At 34.5% G+C, this 16,043-nt stretch overlaps 1 protein-coding gene across 6 annotated transcripts in view; it reads left to right on the top strand.

The window, feature by feature from the left end:
- LOC144971558 (E3 ubiquitin-protein ligase MYCBP2-like) overlaps positions 1–16,043 on the top strand; it is a 120,942-nt gene that overhangs the window by 90,342 nt on the left and 14,557 nt on the right. For 4 of the 6 annotated variants that reach the window (XM_078912595.1, XM_078912593.1, XM_078912594.1 and 1 more), the window contains 12 exons: positions 2,486–2,884; positions 3,452–3,665; positions 4,527–4,705; positions 5,954–6,685; positions 7,310–7,520; positions 8,479–8,696; positions 9,245–9,409; positions 10,039–10,179; positions 11,167–11,310; positions 12,426–12,516; positions 13,549–13,682; positions 14,228–14,293. In XM_078912595.1, the coding sequence (XP_078768721.1) occupies positions 2,486–2,884; positions 3,452–3,665; positions 4,527–4,705; positions 5,954–6,685; positions 7,310–7,520; positions 8,479–8,696; positions 9,245–9,409; positions 10,039–10,179; positions 11,167–11,310; positions 12,426–12,516; positions 13,549–13,682; positions 14,228–14,293 (2,694 nt within the window). The remainder of the gene's footprint in view (positions 1–2,485; positions 2,885–3,451; positions 3,666–4,526; positions 4,706–5,953; positions 6,686–7,309; positions 7,521–8,478; positions 8,697–9,244; positions 9,410–10,038; positions 10,180–11,166; positions 11,311–12,425; positions 12,517–13,548; positions 13,683–14,227; positions 14,294–16,043) is intronic. The other 2 variants (XM_078912592.1, XM_078912596.1) reach the window with 1 other exon arrangement.

Here is a 16,043-nt window from a genome sequence, read left to right as displayed (position 1 = left end):
AGCACAATATTTTAATTCTATCCATACTTCACAGGATGCCAGTGCAATTCTGAGAACTGGTTTAATGATCTCTTTTTTTCGTTAATTTTATATCTAGCCGCTTATTTGAATTTTTTGTAGTTGATGAATTAATCTACTTTGACAGCCAATGAGAAGGGAATTGCAATAATCTAATCTGCTAGTAATAAACGAATTAACAAGCATCTTTGTAATACTTCATCAATATAATGTCTGATTCTTCCAATGTTTCTAATGTGATAGTTACAACATGGCATATTTTTTTAACATGATCTTCCATGGATAACCCTTGATCTAAATACACTCCAAGATTTCTCACACAAGAACTAGGTTTAATAGCATTATCACCACTAGTATCTCATTTGTAGATATTTTTGAGAGTTGATACCTATTTCCAAAAATTATCATTTCCGTCTTGTCATCATTAAATTTAAGTTTGTTTAGTTTCATCCAATCCTTTATGTTGGCAATGCAATTTTCCATAACAGATACTGATGACAGCTCTGGATCATTATTGAGTTTTGTATACAGCTGAGTGTCATCAGCATAAAAATGAAAATCAATGGGAAAAGTGGATAACATGAGAGAGGGGAGCAGTATACATTGTAAAAAGGAGGGGGCCAAGAATAGATCCCTGAGGCACTCCACACGTTAATATGGATGGAGTTGATACATGGTTTTCTATAATTACTGACTGAGTTCTTTCAAACAAATATTCCTTTAACCAGCCCAAAGCTGTGCCACTGATATAAAATTGATCACGTAGTCTAGTTAAAAGTAAATTTTGATCGATAGTGTCGAATGCCGCACTTAAATCTAGTAAAACAAGCATCGCAGCACTTTTATTATCTATATCATTTACAATATCATTAAAAGTAATGCCGTTTCCGTGCTATGGGAGGCTTTGTAGGCAGATTGAAATTTAACATTTAAGGCATTCGTCTCTAGATGGTTAATAATACGAGCAGCAACGACTTTTTCGATTAATTTTGAAATGAAATTTAAATTTGACACAGGTCTAAAATTATTTAACTCATTGCAGTCAAGATTTGCTTTTTTCTTCAGGGGTCTAACCAAGGCATGTTTCAGCATATTGGAAAATCGGGCAACGTTAGACTTTCATTTACAATAGATGCAATTGCTTGAGCAAGATACTTTGAACATGATTTTATGAGCCAAGTTGGTGTTTTATCTAGCGGGCATGATTTATTAGGCATATCTGACAAAATATTTTTAACTTCCTCTATTGTTACGGGTTCAAACGACGTTAACATTTTATAACAGGTGTTCATAGATTTAGTTGGTCGTGTCGTGCAGGTAAGTGTTGTGTCCTCCTGTAGTGTCTCTTCCGTTGATGTTGATCTTCCAGGCGATGTCACGTGCCTTGTCACTGTTGTTGTTTTCATTGGTGAAGTCATACTTGTTGTTTCAACTCGTGATGTCGTGCTGGGATGTAGATTTGTGGGGCTGTCGTTGTCTAGTTCCTGTCGGATGTTGGAAATTTTCTCAATGAAAAAGGTGTTGAATTTGTCACAGAGTTCTTTTGGAGATGTATTTGTTGGTAAATTATTTGTATTCGATGGTGTGATCATTTCTTTGACAGTATTATAAAGCTTTTTCGAGTCAAGTTTGCTTTTTATCAGAGTGTCCTTCACATATTGCCGCTTGGTACTGACTATTAATTGATTGGTATAATTTTTGGCTTTTTTATAAATTTGCTTGTGAATTTCAAGTCCAGACTTACGCCAAATACCTTCCTGATGACGTCTGTCATGTTTGGCCTTTCGTATTTCAGCAGTAAACCATTTGGAATTTGGTCTTAGGACGATCGTTCTGGACTTGAGGGGCGCATGATTTTCCAGACACTTATTGAGTGATGTGTAGAGGAGATCTAATTTCTCTGTAACGCCGTGTGTATTTATAACGTTATTATTTATGTCCAACTCCCGAATTTGGTCCAATAATTTGGTGTGGTTTATGTTTTTCGTTTTTCTATAGCGGACTGTACAAAGGGTGGCTCTCTGAGAGAAAGTCAACTCTCGTTTTGAATGTGTCACTGATAGTTGCATTTTAAAACTTGAAATTTATATAACTTATCGTCAATGTTTATGTTGAATTATTATGTTTTAATGTAGAAAAATGATTGTAGTTTCTGAAACATCCAAAAACTGAAATTTGATAATTTTGACCATTTCCACTTTAAAACCGGTTTTCTTCGTTTTCCAAATCCCGACTTAATACCGCTTCGAGCCGGAGGGTCACATATGATTGTGGTCAATTTTGCAAATTTTTATTTACTTGACATCAATTTGAAATATTGGAAACAAGTGCTCTTTTTTTTTGTCTTGATTGTTATTATTGAACATTCCTTTTCATAGGTGCCTAGTGTTTTGTGGCAAAGGATTATTTGTGTCAGTTATATGTCTATACTTGTTATTATTTTATAATTCTTGTGTTTCGCCAACAGGAAAAGAAAGTCCAGTCCAGCCAAGACCCCAGGCGTCAACGTCATTCCACAGAATCTAGCAAGGATCGTCAATCTTCTTGGAGGCGAAGGGACAACATCAATGAAAGTCGAGTGCGCTTTAATCTGGAGCCACAGGTCTCGGAATCCATCAGCAGTCGCAGCAGTAGTTTTGATCATACTGACAGCATCCACCCCATGTCAGCATTTCCTGTCCTTGGAAGTCAGGACATATTTTTCGCTGATCAAAAACAGCCACTGACCGAGACCAAATCCGATTCATTGAATGAGTTTTTAGGTTCCCTACCAATGATAGTGAAAAGACCGGTGGAGAGGCACAAGTCAGAGGGAGAGGCCCGATTCAATCAGCTGGTGGAAACAGTTCATGCCAAGGAGGAAAAAGTAAGTCAAACATTTAGTAGAATATACAGCTTTAATGGATATATTTAAAGAAGGAAATTTAACAAGCAGCACATGTCTACCAACCCAGTAGTGAGGATGTTGATGATGATGGTGGTAATAACAACAGATATCACATATCTTACTTATTCTGGAAACAAATAATATATTTTAATGGTTATGATTATCTTTCAAGCTAAGATATGGGAACTGAATTCTTCTTCAAGTACCAAGTCTCTGCCAGACATCAGTAATCATGGTACACCATTCATCTCTCTGATCAGATAACCTCAGAAAACTAATATTACTCTTCTCTTCCTTTGTCACCCAGCTGTTCAAGCTATTCAAATATGTTTTTCTTGGTCTACCTATACTCTTTTTACCTTCTATTTTTTACCTTCTATCTTTCCTGTGAGTGCAAGATGTTCAATACATTTATGTCGATTTAGGTGCCCTAAAAATTGCATTTGTCTGAATAAATAAATAAATAAAGAAAAAAAAATATGCACACACTGAACTTCCACAAAACTGGCATAGAGTTGTATATCTTTCTTTCCATCTTTCTTACAGCAGGAAACCCAACTGCCGACCACCTTGCAGCATTTGGTCCATTTCTGGGAGGAATTGTCCGACTCAGTGATGCACGTCATAAACCAGGACTTTGTTCCCCCTAGCTCTGCAATGGTGGCACGACTGAAACAACACGAGAAGAAAGAAAAAGACAAGGAGAAGAAGTTGAAAAAGAAGAAAGGAAACAAACCTGTGCCTTTACCAGCAGTTGAAGGTGAATTTCAAATATCCATTCCTTTTTGATTTGGTTGTAATTTTAAAAAATCTTTAAATGATTATAACACACTCAAATCCAAAGTAATGAGGCATACAGTGCTTTACATAAATGAATAAGAATTAACTATAATAGTGCACATATTAGCATTCACACATGTATGCACACACTCTCTTTCTCACACATCCACGCACACTCACACACACACACACACACACATACACGGATACTCACATAATCTATATTAATGAAAGAAAGAACAAGTCTGTCCTGTCTGTCTGTCTATGTGTGTATCAACTACAGGGAAATCCAGACTATGCTATGAAAATTAGCCAGTACATTAACATTTTGATCCTTCTGATGCAGGACTCCTAGATTTGTGTGATTTAGATCTATTTTACAATGGCTGTATAAAAGATTTTATTCGATCCCTTGATACCATTAACTTTGTCATTTAGTGACAGTGCTGAATGACATTTTTTTAAAACTTTGCCTTCTATAAACTTTTAAGCTTTGTTTATTCAATCTTTTATATAAATACCTGTCATAGTAATTAATCAGTTAACTAAAATTGTACAAAAAGTCTTTCCCTTGATTTTTGCCTGAAGTGTGTAGTGAGTATGAAACCTTCTTTCACTTTAATATCGATGATTCAGGCTTAGGTTATGGATACTGGTTGAATATTATAATCTTCATGAATTTTTGGCAATAACTTTAATGACCTTGGAAATGTAATCAAGACAAAGACCTTTTTTCTTAATGTTTAAAACTCTTTTTAGGAGCTTAAGATTTTAACTTGCATTAAAATTAATTCAGTTTTGCCATTGCATCTTGCTTTTTACCAACCTGTGCGCAATTTAGCGATGGGAAACTTTGCTGTGCGGGCCAGAGGAATGCTTGGGGATGCCATGGCCCGCATCTTCCAACCTGCTGCTGCTCCTGGAGCTGGTGGGGATATGGGGGCTGCTGCCGTGGCTGCTGCTGCTGCTGCTGCAGGGGCGATGGATGAAAATCAAGATACAATATGTGAAATATGCCAGGTTAGTCTCATTGTGGTCAATGTACTGAATTGTGTTGGCTTCGAGATAGTTTTCTAAAAATCAAGGTAATGAATGGTGCTGCTTAAATCTTAACATGCACTAGCTTAAATGATATGTCCCTCCTTTGCCAAGTTTATATTGAGGATTGATTTTGATTTGCATGATGTGGTCTAGTAGTATGACACTCGCCCTCGAATTGGATGGTCCTGGGTTCGAGCCTCGCTCGGCGCATAGTTGAGTCCTTGGAGAAAGCTCTTTACTCACATTCTCTCATCCTACTCAGGTGTAAAATTAGTACCTGGCTGTTAACAGCATTGTCTCTGTCCGAAAAAAAATAATATCGCCTAACAGGCGTCATCTCCCGTCCTACATGTTAAGTGTTGCTGTTGTAAAGTGCTTTGAGCACGTTTAGTGGATATTGTGCTATATAAAAGCTCAATTTTAATTTTAATTTTAATTTTCTATTTTATTAGTTCTACACAAAATTATCTGATTCCTATCTTTTAATTTCTATTCTTTTATCATAAAATATTTAGCTTCAAAAGAATAAATTTTCCCTGATTCAGCACTATGGATCCTTAAGACAGATTTTAGTAGTCCAAAATGCACTTTATTTTCTGTTTATTTCTTATGAGCACATACCTGCTAATTATATGCTGTCTCTTTAATGGCAATGACATACTCTTAATTGTTGGCATCAAGAGTTCATCTTTGTTTTTGTTTTTTTTACTCTATGTCATTTTTCAAATTTATATTCTTGAATTTAAAATAAATTGTCAGAAGAGCCTTTGATTTAGTTCTAGCTCACTTGCTTTCGATCGGAAGGTTGCAGAGTCAGATCTTGGTTGAGAGGCTGGGATTTTCTCGCATGACTTAATGTTCTATTCCACGTTGGCAAATCACAGAAGGAAGTGCTGCTTTTAGATAACCTTAATTGTTTTGAATTTCGTTGGAAGAAGTCATAATATATCAAACTTTTTTTCTGGGCACTTGTTTCTTTGAATATCCTGTGTTAAACATGAAAAAATTTGTGGTGTTCAAAATTTCTAAATTACTATGTTAAAAAATATTTTTGTGACACCTTTCGTAAAATAATTGATTGCTTTTAAATCTTGTGTTCTTAACCCTCCCGCCGCTTTCCCCCCCAACTGACTTATAAGTTTTGAATGGTCATGATAATTTTTTAAAAGATTTTTTTATATGATCTCACATTATTTTCATCTTTCTGGGGGTTTTTTTCTCTCACAGACTCATTGTCCAAAGTCAGTAACTTTTCACATGCGCACACACCACCCTGGTTGTGGGAAAAGGTCTGGAGGGAAAGGATACAACTCTAGTGGCATCTATGTTGGGGGCTGGTCTGGTCACTGTGGGGATGGAGGTCTTGGAGACTGTACCTGGTACCTGCTTTGTGAAAAATGTCGAGATAAGTACATGAAGGACAATAAAAAAGGCAAGGACAAATCTCGGAAAAGCAAGAAAAAAAATAGTGTCAGTGGCCCACCCGTGGCTGCCAGTAAGTCTCAAGGGTTTTTGAACCCGATGGAAGCTCATCACATCTTAAAGAACAATGCACAATTCTTACTGGAGTTAGCTAGTGCATCAGGTCTGTCTCTCCCAAAGCACAACAAATCGAGGCCTCTGTCATTTCCTCGCACTGACACTCATTTACCCAGTGTCAGTGAAAGCGGGTCAGATCTTGACCCATTCCCACCTGTCCAGTTCCAGTATTTAAATCTTCACAATGCCGGGAGTTCTGACTCTGCTTTCGCTGAGGATTTCTATATGGATGAAGGGGAGCGTGTGTTTGTTCGGTCTGGCTCCATGAGTATGGCAGGGCATCAGGGTAGTGGTAGAAGTAATGCTTTTATGCCTTATAGACCACGCCTGCCAACAGAATTACGTCACAGCCCATTAGCAAGGTCTGGATCGCTTGGACAGGACAGCAGGCCTGTGTCACAACTGCTGCCTACTTTGAAGGTAAGTAGAATTAAGATTTTTTTTTCCGAAAATTTTAATAAAAAATAATCTCTGTTATTGAACTTTTCATTCACGTTTAGGTTATTAAATATATTTCCCTCTGGTCTGGCACAGTCTTCACAGCTTGAAAGCCAGCTAATTGCAGATCATGTGGGTTTAATAAATTGTTAAAATTGTGGGGCTATGTGGTCTTGTGGTATGACACTCACTTTCGGATCGGAAGGTCCTGGGTTCGAGCCTCGCACTCAGTGCATAGTTGAGTCCTTGGAAAATGCTCTTTACTCACATTCTCTCATCGTTCTCAGGTGTAAAATGAGTACCTGGCCATTAACAGCGTTGTCTTTATCTGAAAAATTGTAATATCGCCTAACAGGCGTCATGTCCTACATGTTAAATGTTGCTGTTGACCAGGGACCCCTTGTAAAGCGCTTTGAGCACATTTAGTGGATATTGCGCTGTATAAAAGCTCAATTTTAAATCTCTAGTATGTGGTATTTAAAATCAAAAAGATTTTTAAAAACAATTACCCTCCCATCTCCCTCCCCCCCCCCCCCCCCCCCCCCCCCCCATCTCAAACTGATGCTTAAATCATTAAAATGTAATATGTTACAATTCACATTTCAGCATGAAAACACAAGAGCTTTACTTGAGAAACAGCCAATGACAAAAAGTGCGGGGACAAGTCCTGATACAGAACAAGACAATCACAAGAAAGCATTTCACCGAAGTATTTCAGAGTATGGATCAGAGAATGATACAGACCATCAGGACTTTGTCTTTTCCAGAGCTGTCTCAGTGTCAGCAAGGAGGAGAAACAACAGTGGTAGCGTCACAGGTAAAACTGAAAATATCTATAGTTTTTTAATTTCGATAATGAATGAAGTAGATCTTCAGTGCATGTTAAGAAACGTTTTAGACTGATTATCAAGAAAGCTTTATTTATCTTACAATTTTAAGAAATAGTAAATATTCTTACCTATTTTAATATTTTTAAAGAACGAATTTGTTTATTTATATTTATTTTGATTGATTTTTTTTTTTAATGATTATGAAAAAGTGGTGACTGTCTGTTGCTTGGCATGGCTAAATATTTATTCAGTTTTGTCCTCATAGCTAATTTCAAGAAATTAAATCTTAAGGCAAGGACATTTTACAATTTAAGTTCATCAACCATATTTTTTCAGATTTTTATACAAGAATGTATATTTTAATGTAATCATTCAAACTTTGTTGAATTTATTTTTTTCTATAACTAATTAGAGAATATTGAAGCAACCTAATTGGTAATTCTTCTGTTTTATGAGTATTTTTTTCCCTGTAGTTCGAGCTAAGCATTAATTTATTAGGCAAAGACAAAGGCAGCAAATAGCTTGGAATTTCAAGCCTTTCTTATGGTGTTTACAGACTTTTGACAAAAAAATTGATCTGGAAAGAAGCATCAATATACAATTTCACAATCTAATCGTGTTAAAATATTGGTGAAAAGCTTGTAAATTGAATTGAATTGAATAGGTTTATCTTTTTTTAAAATGAGTTTGTCATTTTTTGTCGAGTTTGAAAACAAAGCATATCACATGCTGTTAAGGATATCTTGTAAAAAAAATTATAATTTAAGGAAAAAAAAGAAAGAAGAATGCAATAATTAACTTTCAAGAGATTTGGCTAGCAAATTTTTTTTAAAAAGTTGAATTGACTAAATCAGAAAAAGATTCCTTGCAATAGAAAAGTCACCACACTTTTCCTTATTAGTCGGTTTGTACATGATATGCTTATGCTTTGTATTATTTTTATAGAAACTAATAAAATTGTTTCAGATGGAGGTATCTCCCTTCTCAAACACCCGTCAGTGGCTATGACCCGGCTGATTGCAGCAGTGGAAAAACGCAATGGAGGCAATACATTACACAGGCCCGTCATGGAGTTTATAGTTCAAAGACACGATCTTGATGGTTTGCAGCTGGCCATGAAGCAGGCATTAAGGAAAGCAATGTGCCGAGTTTTTGCTTTCCAGGTAAGCTGACACATCTGGCCAATCATTTCAGAGTGTTTTCCTGTTTTGTTTCATCTATGCATTGTGATAAAATTGTATACAGTTCCTTTAGTAAAATATACGCCCTACAAATATTTTCTACCACGTTCTGAATAATTAGGCAAGCCAGGCTTCGCTGTATTGACAAAATGGCTGAGAAAATGTTATTGAATCATCAAATTAACTCACTCAATCCTAGAGATTTTTGCTACTTTTTGGAAAAAATGTATTAAAAATGAGGTAGTACAAAGATAGTTTTATTCAACTATCATTAACATGCAAAAGCGAAAAACATTAGCTTTGATATTACGCATATTTGTCTCAAAAAATGTAATGAATAGGCATGGAGTAAAAGCAACCTGGGTAAATTACGGACATAGTCAGTGTTAGGGTTGAGTGAGTTAAGCCTGGGTTATTGACATCTCAATCGACTTTCAACTGGATGCATGACCTATGCAATAATTAGATTATATTAGTTACACAATTACTGAGAAAATGTTAAGTCGTTTAATATTGTAATTATTCCTTAGGCATTGAACTGGCTGATCAGGAGTGTAGTACAGCAAGTCTGTCTTCACGATCTCCTGTGGTTCTTTGTAGCATCTCTTGTACCCGCTTTTGATGAAGAGGAGTTAGAGGCTGAGGCTGAGGCTGATGGAGAAGTCAAGAAGAAGGAAAACAAGAAAGACCTGGAAGTAAATAAACTTACTTCTTTAACTTTTTTTTTCTGCCTTTGATTTTTAAAAAAAAGTTATATTTATTTTTTATTTTTTTATTTTGGCGCTAATGAGATTATTTATGATACAGTAGCAAATTTAATAAATTAATAGGCCTGTTCCTAAAATAGCAAATGTAATGGATATTTAGACTTAATTCAACAAGATTCTGGATTGGGGCCCTTGGCCATCCATCATCATTCAGGAAGGTCATCTGATTATACACCCCCTTTTTTTATGTCCTTTTCCTGTCAGCCTATGACTTTCTGTCTTTGTTCTGCAATGAGTTTTCGATGTGGCCTAAACCAATGCTTGATTGTTTTGTCTGAAGTGGAACAGTCAGAGACATGATGATTTAAAAAAAAAATAGTTTTTGTAAATCATCTTTTTGTTATTTGTCAATAAATATTTCATTTTCAAAAGTATATTTATTGTAAGCATTTGATTATATCACCTTTTTTAAGGACTAAGGAAATCAAGGATAAGTTAACAGTAAGTGGCAATCGATAATTCTCATAACATTTACATAACTACTTAAATTTGGAATCAGTCAATTTAGCATCGTCATCCTCTTGCTCATTGTATCTATTTACTATTTTGAACTCCAGGAAGTTCCAATCTGTGAGCATCCTATGTCAGACATCGTCATAGCTGGGAAAGCAGCTGCCCAACTGCCAGATACATTCCACAACTTACTCCAAACCATCAGTGACGTCATGATGCTTTTACCCATGGGATCTGCTCTTCAGGTATGAACAAAAATAAAATATTATTCAGCTATCTTGAATAATGATTGATATCAAGGTAAAATGATACTTTTGTATTGAGATCAGAACTGTAGTAAAACCAAAAACTAGAGGTGCTTAAATGATCCAATAAGATGGAGAGAAAGATAAAGTGAGTAAATGTGACTCATATATAAGGGAATAAACACAAAACAAACGATGTTTCGGCCTTTGGCCTTTTTAAAGTAAACATGAAATATATAATTTTACCTAGAATGTTTCAACTCTTAATGCAATCTAATATTTATTATTTTGTGTTTACTTGAAAAAGGCCAAAGGCCGAAACATCGTTTGTTTTGTATTGTATTGTTCCCTTATATATGAGTCACATTTACTCACTTTATCTTTCTCTCCATCTGAACTGTAGAGTGGCAAAGGGATATTATTCTTTTTCATAAAGACCAGCAACCCCAGCTGATGTCTCTGTCAATGCACTTGTACAGACATGAAAATCTTAATCTTAGGATCAGTGCACACGTAACAAATATATGTTACACACATTTATACATGCTTTATCAATCAATCACTGTTTATTATTCCAACAAGGGTAAACAGTCTGATACCAAGTGTTTATATTTTTGAACGGCGTTGAACATTAACTGATATGCTCACTTTTTATTTAATTTTTTTATTTTTTTATTTTATTTTATTTCACAATTGGCCAATTGTGACATAAAGTGACATTTGGAGGAAACATTTTCTCAACACAGAAACAGTTTCATCTTGGTGTCTTGTTCATATATCAAATTGTATAATTATTTTATATATTATTAGTCTTTTTGCTTAAGGAGATTTTGCACATCAAATGTTCATTATTTTGTACTTTGAAGTATTAAGATGTTTATCTGAAATTCATTTATATATTCTTCACCTCATCAGGTAGCCTTTTAATTGTTGTAATCTCTAACTACATGCATTTTTAAAATAGTGTTAATTTCTCTAATCCTTCAGCAAATGGCTGTCCGGTGTTATTGCCTTAGATTCATGCAGTCTGATCATCAGTTCCTGCACGAATCCCATGTCTTCAGCAACTTGAGTCGAATTCTCAGCAAGTCAGAAGAAGAACCGGAAGAAGCTCAAGTTGATTCCTCAATGGTTGGTTTTACAATATTTTTTTTAGCAAGACTGGTGCTTTACATTACTTGATTTGGAGTTTTATTATCTTATACAGAATTTTCAGTTAAATGTTTTTCATTGTAATCTCATAATTTTTATTTCATTACCTAAAAAACTGAATTATTCTTTAATTACTTTGTAATTACGTGTTTTAGAATCTCCCATTGTCATATCAAACCTTTCCAATTTTATATACAATGCAGGTTCCTCACAAAGTGATGAATATGAAAGATTAGAATCTCCCATTATCATATTGAACCTTTCCAATTTTATATACAATGCAGGTTTCTCACAAAGTGATGAATATGAAAGATTTGAATCTCCCATTGTCATATAGAACCTTTCCAATTTTATATACAATGCAGGTTCCTCACAAAGTGATGAATATGAAAGATTAGAATCTCCCATTATCATATTGAACCTTTCCAATTTTATATACAATGCAGGTTTCTCACAAAGTGATGAATATGAAAGATTTGAATCTCCCATTGTCATATCAAACCTTTCCAATTTTATATACAATGCAGGTTTCTCACAAAGTGATGAATATGAAAGATTTGAATCTCCCATTGTCATATAGAACCTTTCCAATTTTATATACAATGCAGGTTTCTCACAAAGTGATGAATATGAAAGATTAGAATCTCCCATTGTCATATAGAACCTTTCCAATATTATATACAATGCAGGTTTCTCACAAAGTGATGAATATGAAAGATTAGAATCTCCCATTGTGTTATGGTACCTTTCCAATTTTATATACAATGCAGGTTTCTCACAAAGTGATGAATATGAAAGATTAGAATCTCCCATTGTGTTATGGTACCTTTCCAATTTTATATACAATGCAGGTTTCTCACAAAGTGATGAATATGAAAGATTAGAATCTCCCATTGTCATATCAAACCTTTCCAATTTTATATACAATGCAGGTTTCTCACAAAGTGATGAATATGAAAGATTAGAATCTCCCATTGTGTTATGGTACCTTTCCAATTTTATATACAATGCAGGTTTCTCACAAAGTGATGAATATGAAAGATTTGAATCTCCCATTGTCATATAGAACCTTTCTAATTTTATATACAATGCAGGTTTCTCACAAAGTGATGAATATGAAAGATTTGACGGTCCAGGCTGAAATCAAAGCATCTAGTCGCCAAGCCATGATCGGAAGTCTGACAGGTAACAATTTGCTTCTGGTTTCTTTTGTTACATCAGCTTAATTAAATTAATAGGAGGTTTCATTTGTTGCTTCAGCTTTTGATTCCATTTTGTTGAATGTCAATTTCATTTTGTAAACTTGCATAGTTAGTGTGTGCGACTGTTGTGTGTCTGTCTGTTTGGCTCGGTATGAGTGTGTTTATGATTTGATAAGTATAATATAAAGTGCTTTGAGGCTTTGGCGTTTAGCGCTATATAAAAACACTTTATTATTATTATTATTATTATTATTATTATTATTATTATTATTATTATTATTATTATTATTATTATTTTTATTACTATTATTATTATTATTATTATTATTATTATTATTATTATTATTGAAATTAAAAGGACAAAGAGCTGACCAATACATCTCTTTTTTTTAAGCGCCCACCATCCACGTTTTCCCTTACCTGTTAAAATGTTCAGTCGAGTTATCCTTTTGATATTGCTTAGGATAAATGTGCTAATGAAATTGTAGTACAGCAAAATAATATTGACCTTTTAAAAATGGTAGAAAAGATGAAACCTATCTACTTTAGTGAAACCACAGCAAAACAACTTGAATACTACTACTACTACTACTACTACTAACACTACTACTACTACTACTACTACTACTACTACTACTACTACTACTACTACTACTTCTACTATACTACTACTACTACTACTCACCAATAGAGTTTAATTTCACATTTTTCTCTCTTAAAACTTGGAAGGTGCAATGTTGCAATATCATTTGTCACTGAAAAATATTTTGAAATTTAAACTACTCTTTTGAATATATCTTTCACATTGTCTTTAACTACTTCAATAAGATTTATTTCCAAATCCTTTAAATTGTCCTTTGTGTTGTCTTTGTTTTGCAACCATGTGGTCAGTTACTTTTTATTCTACTATCATTTACAGGTTACGAGGTGAAAACTTCAAACTTCAAGGAAAATACTGTTTTTAAACATGTTTTTGTTTATTTTTCATTTTTTATTTTTTGTTTCCTATTGTCAGATAACTCAACAGAAACATTCTGGGAAAGTGGAGACGAGGACCGAAATAAAATGAAAGTGATTACATTAGTCTGTACATCTAAGATGCTGCCCAGCTCTATCCACATCCATGTTGACAACATTCGAGACATGGGGGTCAGTAAATAGCACTTACAATTTGTGAATTGAAAATTTAAAAACAAATTATATTGAATTATGTACAAAGAGTATTTTAATTGTCTTTCCAAATCCATTATTTAAAAAAAAAATTTTGTGTGATCATTGTTCCATTCTCTTGTAAGGATCTTTTCATTCTCTGTATAGACCCAGTGAAATGTTATTGCTGCTGCTTTCATATATAGATAAATGACAAGTGTTCTATTTTAGGTTTCAAATATACTTAACTTAATCTTGACATGTATCTAGGTTATGCTTGTGTATGATGGTAGACATGGCCATTTTTGATCTTTGATTTTGATTGCCAGTTCTATTAAGGAAGCCAGTTGCCTCCATAATTCCATAGTTTACTCAATGTACTTTGTACATCCTTAACAAAATGGAACACATTGGACACATGAAGGTCTTAATTATATCGATTCTTAGTTACTTAGTTAAACATTTATATTTCTCACTTCTAAAAGAACATATGAAAAGTTCAACCATTCTATTCAAGAAAATTTTTTCATCCTATTTTCCTTTAGAACAAAGTGTCAAGTATGACATTCAATGGTGGATCCTCTTCAGAAGATTTGAAAAAGTTGCGACATGTGAGTGAATATTGCTTTGTTGATTTTTTTGATTTTTTTCTTGTTTTAGACGTTGTCTGTGGCTTTGTGGTCTAGTGGTATAACACTCGGCTTATATTGTGGATGGTGCAAAGTTGAGGTTCTTTTTTCAAATTCTCTTACTGTTCTCGGGTGTAAAATAAGTACTTTGGTAAAACCAGCATTGTTTCTGTCCAAAAAAAAAGGGATATAATATCCCCTTGCAGCCCTCGCAGATATAATTCTCCTCCCACATGCTCAGTGTTTCTGTTGGCTGGTCAAGTGCTTTGAGCTCGTTAAGTGAATGATGCACTCTATAAAAGCACATTTGTTTTTGTTTTTTGTTTGTTTGTTTGTTGTTTTTTTGCTGTTTTATTCAATTGTTATCGTCATTGTAGTAGTAGTTTCTTTTATTATTATTATCATTGCTCCTCCCTCGATTGGCAGGGAGGCACTTACTCTGTCTTCTATCCCCTTATATCTATTTTCCAACATGCTTTCTGCCTTTGTCTTTGAATGAGATTACTTGGTTTTGTCCTGCCCCTGGAAGGATACCCTAGTTAGGAGGGAAACAATCAAGTGTACAGTTAGAGTTTTGGGAGATGATATTTCTTTGTCTTGTAATTATAAATCATCTCTCTGTTATGCACTGTATTTGTTTTACACATATGATTTGTAAAACTTTGAGTGTGTTCCTCTTAGTAGGGACATGTGCTTGTGTCAGGATGAGACATTTAGGTGATCTCAAACTAAGTACACTGGTAGTATGCTCTTGGAATCTACATCTGTTCCCTATTTGAACCAATTCCCCTTTGTCTTACTTTTTCTTGGGTGTTTTAATTGTAATTCTATAACTTTTTTTCACTATTCAATTTTCTTCCTTTTTACTGGCGCTGATATGTGACCTAAATATGTTGCATGCGTATTAAAACCCTTTGAAACAAACAATTGTCATTGCTTTCTTTATTGATTCATTGATTGATTCATTCATTCATTTATTATTTTTGTTTTTGTTTTGTTTTTTAAATTGTGTGCCAGACCAAAGCAGGCAATGGGTGGAATTCCCTTTCGGGTGGGATATCATTGGACTCTGTACCAGTGTTCTCTTAATTAGTCTACAGCCTTGCAATATCGTCTATCCATTTAAATGTTTTGCCCCTTCCATTTAGCCTTGTTTCCTTGGTTTTTAAGGGGGAGAATAGTTGAATGGATTTATGTCTCACTTTAATAGATTATGTCATTTTAAAATAAAAAATGAAAGAATTGAGCTTTTATATAGCGAATTATCCACTCAACGTGCTCAAAGCGCTTTACAAGGGGTCCCTGGTCAACAGCAACATTTTACATTTAGGACGGGACATGACGCCTGTTAGGCGATATTACATTTTTTTCGGACAGAGACATTTTACACTTGAGAAGCGTGAGAGAATGTGAGTAAAGAGCCTTCTCCAAGGACTCAACTATGCGCCATGCGAGGCTCGAACCCAGGACCTTCCGATCCGAAAGTGAGTGTCATACCACTGGACGACATAGCCGCACAATAATGGGTTTTTATTAAAATCCTATTTTATAACTTTCTGAGTCCTTCCCTTTTAGTTTTAGCAGAGATCCTGTTGAAGTGTCAGTTTCAGACATTTTTCAGGCAGCTCATTTGGAGGCTTTATCTTGCTGTCCTGCACATGACAAAAAAGGTCCTGCATTTCCTGATTATAAGAATGATAATATGATAATAAATACATATTTGTTTCGTCCC

The sequence above is a fragment of the Berghia stephanieae genome, chromosome 4 (assembly GCF_034508935.2).
Source record: "Berghia stephanieae isolate SIO BIC M18660-M18661 chromosome 4, UCSD_Bste_1.3, whole genome shotgun sequence".
Taxonomy (NCBI): Eukaryota; Metazoa; Mollusca; class Gastropoda; order Nudibranchia; family Aeolidiidae; genus Berghia; species Berghia stephanieae.
This window is presented reverse-complemented; position numbering and strand designations above follow the sequence as displayed.